This window comes from Tribolium castaneum, chromosome 1, assembly GCF_031307605.1.
Source record: "Tribolium castaneum strain GA2 chromosome 1, icTriCast1.1, whole genome shotgun sequence".
In the NCBI taxonomy this organism is placed as follows: Eukaryota; Metazoa; Arthropoda; class Insecta; order Coleoptera; family Tenebrionidae; genus Tribolium; species Tribolium castaneum.
This window is the reverse complement of record NC_087394.1, coordinates 13,866,601-13,878,891: the sequence shown is the minus strand read 5'-3', so window position 1 is coordinate 13,878,891 and position 12,291 is coordinate 13,866,601. Positions and strand designations below refer to the sequence as shown.

Here is a 12,291-nt window from a genome sequence, read left to right as displayed (position 1 = left end):
TATTCTCTTTTGAATTATATCTAGGACCAAATGTCTGATCACTGGTTTTCTCTAAAACTGCTTCTATTGCATTTCTCGCAACTGGAGGATATTGTTCTAAAAATTCATCTAAAATATGTCTGCTATTAATTAAATCATCCATAGTGTCAGATTTGGTTTCTTCATCTTCTTCTTTTATTTCTGGTAATGACTCATATATTTCTTCTGGTTGTCGCAGTGATGTACTAGGTTCATATGTTTCTTCAACTGGTAGTTCAAGTTCTTGTTTAATCTTTTCTTTTTTTGGTAGTTTAAGAAATTGTTTCCTTTGCTTTTGAATATGATGTTTTGGTCTTTTGTGTTGTTTTTGTTGTTGTTGCTGTGGTGGTGGAGATTGCTTCTCCAATTTTATTGAAATTTCTTCTAAAGGATTTATAACAGGCTGAAAAAGCTTTTTAATTGACTCATCCGCTTCACTGCTGTTTAACTTTATGGCTTTATACTTCTTTCGAATTGAATCAGCTGCTTTTAATATATGTCTTTTAAGGTTTTGATCTGGTTTGGTACCCATCATTACCGCTTAATGTTATAAACTAACCGAACAAATCAGAATTATTGTTTATATAACTTCTTATTCGACTGCTATTATAACGGGTCTCAAACTGATATTAACCGATCTCAAACCGATCAGGAACTGCTTTTTAACAGACATTAACCGGTCTGAAACCGATATTAACCGGTCTCTATCCGATAATAACCGCTCTGGAACCGGTATTAACCAATATCACACCGATACTAACCGGTCTGAGACCGATATTAACCGGTCTCTAACCGGTATCTAACCGATACTAACCGCTTTGGAACCGGTATTAACCGATATCGCACCGATACTAACCGCTGTGAAACTGATATTAACCGGTCTGGAAACGTTCTCAAATAGATATCACTCTACACTTGAATAAAATGATCAAACCCTTTTCTATATCGACCCTTATTTAATTCATTATCTTTACATATAACCAAAAAACCATATTGGTTTTTCCAACATTCCTGACATATTTCACAGAATTGTTCGAATTTCATATCAGCACCAACATGATCTTCATATACATGTTTTAAATTTAACAGATCTTGTTTTAATATTACCAATAAATTTGCATTATCTCGAATTAAATGTTTCGGTATTTTTGTATATGTTTGACAGAGATAGAAACTATCAATATTTTTATGCCGGCCCATGCAAAAGTAATCCCTTATCTTAGCTTGATTACACATTATGACATCATCAAATATAAAAATAGAGTTATTTTTTGCATCTTTTGGATCTAGCACGTCTTCATTATGTTCATACTGGTTATATTCCATTCCTTTAATTTTTTGTAGCACATCACTAAGCAGTTTATACTTCGGTTGATATAATGATTTACAATAAATATATATGTTTTCAAATTTCAATCCGTTGGGATCAAACAATAAAGACAATAATATGTTAGTTTTTCCTCCACCAGAAGGTCCACAAATTATACAACGTATTGATTCGGGTAAAAGTGTACCATGTCGATGAGACATTTTATGTTTATTATCAACATTATTATAATCATGATTTATGATAGGTAATTGTAATTTTTGCTTTAACACTTTCATTTTCATACTAAATTAAAAACATTTATAAGAAGGTTTATATAGGGAAAAAAGTTCAGTTAAATGTTGTCTTTCAAAGGGGAAGGACTATTAAATACTGCAATCAATAAATTACCTTTTGAATTACATTTACCAGGATATCAATATTGCGGACCTGGTACAAAACTTAAGAAACGGTTAGAACGAGGTGATCCTGGAATAAACAAGCTTGACAGCTTTTGTAAAACGCACGATATAGCTTACGCTAATTCCAACGATTTAAAAGATAGACATCAAGCGGATCGAATTTTAGAAGATAGTGCATGGTCACGTGTTAAGTCTAAAGACGCTTCATTTGGTGAAAAAGCAAGTGCCTGGTTTGTAACTAACGCAATGAAAGTCAAAAGGAAATTAGGTATGGGAATCCAAAGGAAAAAATCGAAAAGGAAGACAAAGAAATCTAGAAAGAGGACACAGAAAAAACAACAACCTTTTCATAAAGCTCTTTTATCAAATTTAGAAAATAAGGGATATGATAATATAAAATCTGCATTATCAGCTGCTCGTATAGCAGTTAGAAAATCTGGAGGTCGTAAGCGTATAAAAATTCCTCGTATTATACCTATAAAAACAGGAGGATTTTTACCATTGTTACCATTAATTTTTGGAGGACTTAGTGCCTTAGGGGCTATGGGCGGAGGTGCTGCTGCTATAACTAAAGCTGTAAATGATGCTAAAGCAGCGAAACAGAAATTAGATGAGAATAAACGTCATAATAAAGTACTGGAAGATATCGCTATCGGGAAGGCGGGAAGTGGTTTATATCTTCGAAAGCAACCACGAGGTTATGGATTGTATTTACGTAAATTTCCAAAAAACTACCAATAAAACTGCCTAATAGGGCACTAACTGATAATGATTTAAGAAGATATGCTAAATTATTAAAACTACCCAAATTTAAAGGCGTTTTTATGAGAGATGAATTAATTCATATGAAACCTGATAAGACAGAATGTGCTATCATTAATTTGGACTCTAAAAAAGGATCCGGAACTCATTGGGTTTGTTATAGAAAAACAAATAAACAGGTTGATTATTTTGATAGTTATGGAAATCTAAAGCCACCTCTAGAATTAGTACGATACTTAGGAAATTGTAATATTTACTTTAATCATGATCGTTATCAATTTTTATCATATAATTGCGGACATTTATGTTTGATGTTTTTACATAATAAAAGATGAGATAATCATGTATTTTATTCAGTCATGTATAAGACATTCTCCCTAACAGGTGTTGAAAGTACGCTGTCTGAACACTATGAGCCACCCATTGACCTTGAAGAAAATTCGAATTATTCTATAGCTTTAATCGGTTTTTATACTAACAATAATATACCAAATATAGAAGAGGGTACAAATAAATTTTATTATTTTGCTCCGAACACTACTGAAGAAAAAGTGATAACATTTCCGAAAGGTGCTTATGAAATAGCTGCTATAGAAAAATATATACAAATTATTCTTAGTGGACGATCTGCAACTGATGCTCAAAAACAGAATACATTTTCATTGAAGGCTAACGAAAACACATTAAAGTGTGAGATATTTAGTATTTACGACATTAATTTCGCTCACGAAGATAGTATTGGTAAATTGTTAGGTTTTTCTAAAAGGAAACTTAAAGCAAGACAATTACATGAAAGTGATTTACCTGTTAACATAATTAAGGTTAATACAATACGTATCGAGTGTAATATTGTAAGAGGTTCTTTCTACAAAAACAAAGAATCTCATACTCTTTATGAAACTGCTTTAAGTGTTAGTCCAGCCGAACAGATTTTTGTGGAACCATTAAATCCTATTTATTTACCTATCATTAATAGATCCAATATACCTAACCTAACTATTGATATTGTTGATCAAGACCATTGTCCTATAGATTTTAACGGTCAAACAATCAATATTCGTCTTGCTCTGAAAAAAGAAGCATAAACATGGGTTTAGTGTTTCAAAATCAATATAAAAAATCATACAATCCATCAAATTATCAGTCAGTATCTTGTCATCAGTCGACATTATCACATCAGAGCGTGCAGATTCTTAAATCGTTAGGATATAATGTCCGCCAGCAAACTTCAGGTTTACAGTTCACCGGAAATAGACGACAGCATAAGTAAAGAGGAAGAACATACATATAGTCCGCAAGTAAGATCTTTCGATAACAATGATGAAATCGAAATTATAATTAATCAGAGAGATATTTGGATTTCTCTCTTTGAATCATTTATACAAGTGGACGGTGAGTTCATACCAGATCCGGTACCGGAAACTGGCGGTGGAAATGTAACCTTGACTAATAATGCAGCAGCATATTTATTTGAGAATGTAAGCTATGAATTGAATAATGTTGAGTTAGATAGTGTACGTGAAGTCGGAACAGTATCTACAATCAAAACTTTTCTATGTTATGGCAAAGATGAAGTAAGAGCATTAACTCTCGCTGGATGGAATGATCAAGAAAGTCAACAACTGAAGACATTTAATGAAACTGATAATACGTTTTCATTTAGAATCCCTTTATCTTATCTGTTAAATTTACCATTTGATTATCATCGGATAGTTAGCGGTCATCAAAAACTTCGATTAATACGAAGTCGTAACGATGCTAATTGTTTCATTTCTACCGGAACGAGAAAAGCGACACTTAAGATTAACAATATTGAATTAAAAGCAAAACATGTTTACCCAAATGATGAAATTAAATTAACTATATTAGAAGGGATCAACAAAGATCGTGTTATATCGTTACCGTTCAGAAAATGGGAAATTCATGAACTTCCATCAGTTCGACAAACTAATAACGACATCTGGAGAGTTAAAACATCTACTCAATTAGAAAGACCAAGATTTATTATCGTTTGCTTTCAAACAAACCGAAAAAATAATCCAAAGTCTGATGTTACTCTATTTGATCATTGTGATGTAAGAAGCGTACGTTTATGGTTGAATTCAAATGTTTATCCATATGAAACATGGAAACTACAATTTGCTAAAAATAAATATTTAGAAGCATATCAAGCTTACGTTGATTTTTATAAGGAATTTAATGGAAAAGATCGTGCTGAACCTATATTAAGCTATACAGATTATACAAAAAGACCGATATTTGTATTAGACTGTTCCAAGCAAAACGAAGCAATTCGAAGTTCCACCATTGATATCAGCTTAGAATTTGAAAGCGATAATAATTTCCCAGCCGATACAAGAGCTTATTGTATTATCATTCATGATAGAATAATGCAGTACTATCCGTTAACAGGAATAATTAGACAACTGATATAAGGATGAAAAAAAGTGTTACTATAAGTGATAGTGCTCCGGAAGTACATAATCTAATAGTTTGGTCATATGCTTATCAAGATGCTAGAAAAGGAAACTATTGGATACAATGCGCTGCAGACAGAGAAAGGTTTAAGTTTAGAATTAATCAAATGAAAAATATTTTAAAGGAGATCTTAAATTCTGCTCATCGTGAACAAATTTTTCAGTCTAGATTTAAGTGTTCAACATGAAGGTAGTAGTGATTGATGTTCAAGGATTTTATATACCTGAATTCATCGTTAAAGAATTAACAATATTTGATGGACATCGAACTGGTCACTATTTGTTTAAATCACCGGTGCCGTTTCGTCAACTAAGTGCAGATGTAAAAAAACAAGTGAAATATTTAGAATTAAATCATCATCTATTACGTTACAACAGTGGAAATATCGACTATGAAAATATTTATAACATACTAGAAGAAAATATTATCGATGATGTTATCGATATTATTTACGTAAAAGGAAGCGTTAAAGAGGATTTTTTAAGACAATTTTTCGATTCAAAGGACTTTTACCCTAGGATCATCAATTTGGAGGAAGCAAACTCTTGTCCAAAATTGCAACCACAACTTCCGTTATGTATGCATCATTACTTAAAAACTAAAATATGTATCTGTAGTCTTAATAATGTACGGTTTATTTATAATTATGTAATTCAGAATTTACCGAAATAAACGTTTAAAGTTTTAATCTCGTTTCCTTCTCCTACTTCATTAACCTGCCCTCTCCACTCTAGTTAAGATTACAAAAAGTATAAAGGGATCAACTTTTAGTGTGTGAAATAATTTTTATTGAAATATCAACAGTCAACACAACCATCATGTCTAGTAAGTAGAAATAATTTTTACATTATTTTATTTTAAATTTTTTCCGAATCAATTGTTTGAAATTTAATTACAACACTTCATCATCAGTCTTAATAAATTAATGTAATCTATTTATTAAATTTCTCTTTCTTTTGTTACAGAACATCCCGCAGGTTACTATGGGGACTATAACCCAGATTTGGTTGTTAACCACGCTGGGTTAACCGAAGAGGAGGTGGACCACCTCCTCACCCAAATTCCCGCGGGCACCTTCGAGTGGGTTTCCCTTATTAACATCTATCTGCGACTGGAACCGCCCCCATCCCTTGGAGGTTATTTTGATATTTTTACCGTGGGGCGCTTGACCGCCGCGATAGACACCGATGAGGAGCGGGGTATAATTGACATTTGGGTATGGGTACATTAAACCTCATACATGTTGGATCGTTTTATGATGTTCATAGCGTTTTTTATGATGTTCATAGCGTTAGGTTTGGCTTAAAAACTGCAATTAAAAATTTATTTAGGTGTATGACTTTTTTAGTTTAAGTATGTAGTTTGTTTTATGTATAATAAAAAATAATATTCATTCTGATTATTTTTGTGATCTTATTTCCTGTCTAACGTTTTTTTCTTGTAAATTTATGAATCAAAAATTTTATAAATATCCAGTTGTATTTGATTATTAATTTATCGTTACAATCATTTTCCCCAAAAAATTTATATCCAATAGTTTACAAACAATATATACATTTCTAATAGTTAAAACACATTTATACATCTTTTATAAAAAAAGTGGATTTGTTTAATTGAAATAGGTAAAAATTCATATCCAAAACCTTAATTAATTACTGGGCGGTTAACATTTTTTACCAAAAGATTTTGAAGAATTTACAACAATTTATCATAAACCCTCAACAGATGATATAGTAATTATTGTAAAAGCTGAAGTTTATATTTTTTTCATTATCTACTTTTAGATTTAAAACTAATTATCCGAAATCTATAAGCGAAGAATTTAAAATATCAAGTCCAATTTCGGCAGCGATAACAACTTACTCAGGTGGTATTTATCTTTTTCTCAGAGATAATACATATATTACATTATCTAGTTGCATCTCTGGATATAATGTTCCTGGTTTAACAAACGAATTATTTGAAGGTGTTCCTAATAAAATAACAAGGACATTTAGATATTTAAACGGAAAGCTGTACTTTTTTAATGAAAATAATTACTTTGAATATGATGAGTTTACTAAGAGTGTCATACAAGCGGGACCTAAAACTTTATCTATATTTAACATTAATTGTCCGCGAGAACCCATCTTAATTCAATTGAAAAAATTATCTTTTAAAAAGATTATTACACACAATGCAGTCCTGGTTGAAAATTTAACAGATTATACTCGTGAAGAAGATAGTTGGTGTAGTTGGTGTATTCATCAGTGTTTGTTTACAGTAAGTTTATATTACAACTTAATAAAACGTTCTTTCTAAACATCTAATTTAAACATCTAATTTCAGCTTCAGACCTACAAAAGTTGTGCCAAAAAGACGCATCGTAAGTTTATCGAAAATATTGACTTCGGCACAAGTTCTTCATCCACAAATTCTTCCGATTCAGACTACTGAATTCTTCTCTAAAACCAACATAAATAATCTTTTTTTGGTAAATTCTTTAATTTTTTAAATTTGTTTACCACATTTGATTGCTAAAAATGTGTTTAATTTTTTAGGAAAATTTTTATCAAATTTTTATCAAACAAAAAGTGCGTCACAAAATTCCTACGATAAGGTAAACCACAAAATTAGTATTAAATCATATTTTATTTCATTTTTATTTTTTAGGAAAGCGTGTTATCTGTTAACCGCAAAAATTGATTATAAAAGTTCCGTTTTTTACACATTTCACCAGTTTTATTAAAACTATCTTTGTGAGAAGTTGTATGTGCTCCGCTGTGTATTTTTGCATTTAAATTTCAAAGGATTCTGTAATGGCTGATCAACTATTAAATCTGAATAAAATTGCTGCCTGTGAATATACTGATACATATGTCAGTGCCAACGATTTGGAAGTGAACAAGAAATATAAAATCATCAATTTAACCAAGGCAAACACACAACATGGGGTTATGATGGTAGCATATCTGGACAACGTCGGTAAAGTTTTTTTACCTAAACGACTAACAGCAGTTATGAATGATACCATAATTACGACACTAATGGAAGGACTCGGATCTTATTTGATTTATATGGGACGTAAGCAAGCTAATGGAAATCAGGAACATGATGCCCACATTTTTAATTTCGAACGTATTGTTCACGAAGATTAATGTAAAATTTTTTGGTAAGTGTCATGTTCACCTCTATTTAAAAAACTAATTTATGATTTTTTTCAGGTTTCCAAAATAGACAGCACTATCCACTCTACCTACCTGAGGTTCGACTCCCCATGGAAGGAACAACAACAACAACAACTTTTTTTGCATTATATTTTAAACAAATAACAAAATAAACTTGGTGCGCAACAGACAAGTTAGGCAAACAACATTACAAAAATAAAAAACTACATATACTAGGTTTTTTTTCCTTATCGATAAAATAATGACTTTCCTTTATTAGTTATTAGTGACAAGCGCGATGATTTTCTGATATTTTGCTTAACTCAATACAGCATGTATTGTATATATACTTCATGTATTCACAATTGCACATTTCAAAAATCATATATTCAAAATTTCACAACCCCAAAAACCAAAAATTTCACAACCCCAAAAAGCTACTACTACTACTACTACTACTACTTGTTTTCTTGGTTGCATATTCGCAAACGGGCGGGGGGTGTGTTTAAAAAAAAAAATGGAGGCCAGCGCCATCTTTGATTGACGGCTGCGCTGACGGCAGCGCCATCTAGCGAAAAGTTTGCAGACCGTGGCGCCATCTAACGTGAGAATTTAGGCGGAATTTGTGACGACATCGGCGCTACCAACATTACACCCAATATTAATTTTTAAATAAATTAAAATTTTGGCGCCATTTTTTTTAACAAACAAACATGGCCGACTAATTTCAAATATTAATTTTGAAATAATTTAAATTTGGCGCCAATTTACCATTAAACAAAAATGACCGCCGCCGACTTTCAAACTTCCAAGATGGCGACGATTATTATTATTATTATTATTATTATACTACATAAATATATTTGCATCATCACAAATGGCGTCAGTCGGCCGCAGGCCGGCTGACCAGCTGGTCGCAGGCCAGCGAGCTGCGATTACGCGCTTGCGTCTGCGGCTGACTGACACAATTTTCACACATGCGCAGTAGAGGGAGGTGGAGGTGGTTTTTGAACCGGCTATCTCTATCTACTACCGTTCACAAAATTTCTAGATTATTCACACCTTTTATGTGAAATAATTTTTCCATGGCCAACTACTTTCAAATATTTTAAATATATTTTTTGTCAAAAGTATATAAAAAATATCAAACTGTATTTATATTGTTTTCAGTTTAGAAAAAATAAGCTTTCCAAAAATGTCATAGCCAACTATGATTCCTATTTAAAAAAATACAACTTTATGTTATTACAGCTAAACGAAAGGTTAAAAAAATCGGTGATACTGATAACATTATTAAATTCTCTGTAAAAAAGTGCCTGTACAATGTCTTGTTTCAAATATGTATCTTTTATAATAAGGAAGAAATGAAGTTATCGCTAAAATGTCAACTTTTGTTTATAAGTCGAAAACAAAAGACGATAGCGAGATGCCGTTTTGACCAAGATTATTTTCTCAAAAAACGGACCTCTTAATTAAACCTCTTAATTTCGTAGATCCCCTATTTAGTCATCCAAAATGCAGCACCCTGTACATAAAAACTAATGATTTAGTTTAGGATCAACATCCAATTATAAAGAAAGCATTTGGTTAATTACTTTTCTCAAAAATTCAAATTCAAATTATGCATTCACGCGCCTGTTTGAACAGTTTCCGTTCGAACGGTCTCAATATACAGGGTGTATACAAATTGCGGCGCAAGCTCTTTAGTATGCTATAGCAGACGTGTAAACAAAATTTAAGATAATAATAATAAAATAATTCTCTCTCGATTATTCTTGGCAGTATTGCAGTATTTTTAAAATAATTTTACTCGGCGATAAAACCAACAAAGAGACCAAGTTCCTCTATTTTTCCACGTCAACGAAATTGAAGTTGCGATTTTTAATCCAGAAAGCCAAAAAATTGATTTGGCAACAGAAAAAAAACTGTACCTACTCCACAATAATTAAGGCAAAAACACACAAGTACTAACGATGTTGTCAATTTTCCAACAGTTTTGTGTTTATAAATTTGTTAAAAATGACGCTGGAGTTTTGATTACATTTTTTAGAGGTTTCCTGAGAGAGTTTATGTGCTATTTTGTATACACCCTGTAGTTCAATCTTATTAAGCAAAACTGTAATTTACTCTTTCGTGTTCGTCGTGGCTTGTTTCCTGCGTTTGACAGCGGCTGCAAAATCAAATTTGCTTTTATCACTTTTGGTTTCAGGACAAATCGTTACTGCAGGAAAGGGGATTTCGTAAATTGCGGTTTCTTTCGTGGCAAATGTGACAATTACGGGACTTTTGTCCCACTTTTTGTAAATGTTGTAAATCATGAAGGAACACCCCGATAGGCAAAAAATAAAAACAATGACCCACCACAGCCTGAAAAATTAAACAATCCTGTTGGAAAAATTACGACAGAAAATACCTTTCACAGATCGGGCGATTTTCAGTCTCGCCCAAATACTTGAATCCGTGAATACTGGTGGATTCACAATACTCTCTGAAATAACTTCGCACACTTGCACAAGTGCTCGATTTCCGATTTTTTTGAGCATCATTCATTTCGCTCATCTCGTTTCTAACTGACTGGCTATTAAACCTTTCAATGGATACTTTTATACTTGATGTATTGAAAACCGTTACAGGCGTCCCTCTTTGCAAAATTGTTATGGTTCTGGTCAAAAATAACTTGTTTGGAAAATAATAAACTTCTTTAAACAAAAATAAATTGTAACATAAATGAGATGTAATTGGGTTTGAAAGCAAAGCCTTTGAAGATCGCCACACCATGACAAATTGCAATTATTTGCATCTTTACAACAACGACCTGTTGTTTGGATAACGCAGACACAGTTGTTTCTAGACTCAACATACACTTGGTAATTTTATTTCTGTAAAAATAATAAATATGTACTGAGATTAATTATTATGCTTGGCTTGGGTCCAGTCAAATTTGGAACATTTGACATTATTTTGATTTATATTCTCTGTACTGTGGAAAATACAAATTAACGAGAAAATCACCATTAAATCAAAAATAAAGCACTTCAAAACATTTATTATTTTTGGGTGAGAGATTATGACATCAAAAGCTAAGTTTGATAAATCGAGTGCAATTTGCTAAGTCTTCCTCAATTTGTGTTTGATTTAAATTTCATTTTAAATAACACTCGAATTTGCTATTTTTAAAAATCACAAGCTGATGTAAGTAGATTTTTTACAAAGTGTCCCAAGTAAAATTTCCACCCCTTAAAATCAACGATTTTGCCAAATAAAACTGCATACAGTGAAGACTTTTTTTTCTTTTTAGAACTAACCAATAAAATACAGGTTGATTCATGTATGATGACAAGCAATCCAAAAATAAATGCAAGATTGTAAGAATGTTTTATTTAATACTTCTTGAAGAAATAAAAAAATACAAATGTTTAGTATGCTCTTGTGAATTTAAGCTGTACCTCGAATTTCACTTGTAACGAGAAAACATACGAAAAAACGTGAATGATTCAAGAGAGTAAAAATCAAAACAATAACAGAACGTTTCACATGTAGAGATTATGGTAAATCGAATTGTTCATTTGATTTCATTTCTACAATATTTAGAAATCTATGAGCATAAGCTATTTTTTATAATATTCACTAATTCACATTCGATACCTGCTTGCTTGATTGGACTTGCCAGTACCTACTTTCCCTATTTTTAAAAACTTTTATTTAACTTGCTTTGTTGTCTGTCTGTCTGTTTCATATTTTTGGAGCCAAATTTGAAAGGGTTCCCGTTGTCCCAATGAATTAGAATTTTGCATACTTACTTAATCTGCGTGACAATGCAATCCTATGTGGTTAAATATTCCCTAAAGGGGTTAAATGGGATTCTGAAGTTTTAGGTTAGGTTAATGAATGGGTTTTCGATGTGTACATACCGTAACTTATACCAACATTAACGGTGTGTTGGTCACTGAGAAATATATTAATACCTAATCATTTTCATTACGTTTCGTTACAAACAAATGTCGCTATTTTTTTTAATTCATTTATCTTATACGATCGATAGAGTATAGACACAGAACATAATTTAGGATGTGCTTTTAATGCTAACAGCTGTTTTTTATTACATGCCACTAAACAAGTTTACACAAATCAGCTAAATAATGATGTTACAATAATACGG

At 31.8% G+C, this 12,291-nt stretch overlaps 1 protein-coding gene and 1 long non-coding RNA gene across 4 annotated transcripts in view; one reads left to right on the top strand and one right to left on the bottom strand.

Annotated features, from left to right (window-relative positions):
- The window catches only part of LOC655592 (pickpocket protein 28), a 31,505-nt gene extending 20,616 nt beyond the window's left edge, over positions 1-10,889 (bottom strand). The window contains exons 1-2 of the mRNA XM_015978375.2: positions 10,546-10,889; positions 10,260-10,499 (exon numbers count right to left, since the gene is read on the bottom strand). Coding sequence (XP_015833861.2) covers positions 10,260-10,499; positions 10,546-10,691 — 386 coding nt within the window. The 5' untranslated portion in view covers positions 10,692-10,889. The remainder of the gene's footprint in view (positions 1-10,259; positions 10,500-10,545) is intronic.
- LOC135267920 (uncharacterized) lies at positions 5,797-8,368 on the top strand. 3 transcript variants are annotated; one of them, XR_010336322.1, is made up of 5 exons: positions 5,797-5,811; positions 5,952-7,248; positions 7,315-7,585; positions 7,639-8,137; positions 8,190-8,368. It is a non-coding gene; the product is annotated as an uncharacterized LOC135267920 (long non-coding RNA). The 3 variants fall into 3 exon arrangements; XR_010336321.1 differs by having other exon boundaries at positions 5,952-7,459; positions 7,527-7,585; XR_010336320.1 differs by having other exon boundaries at positions 5,952-7,585.
- Positions 10,890-12,291: the final 1,402 nt, after the last annotated feature.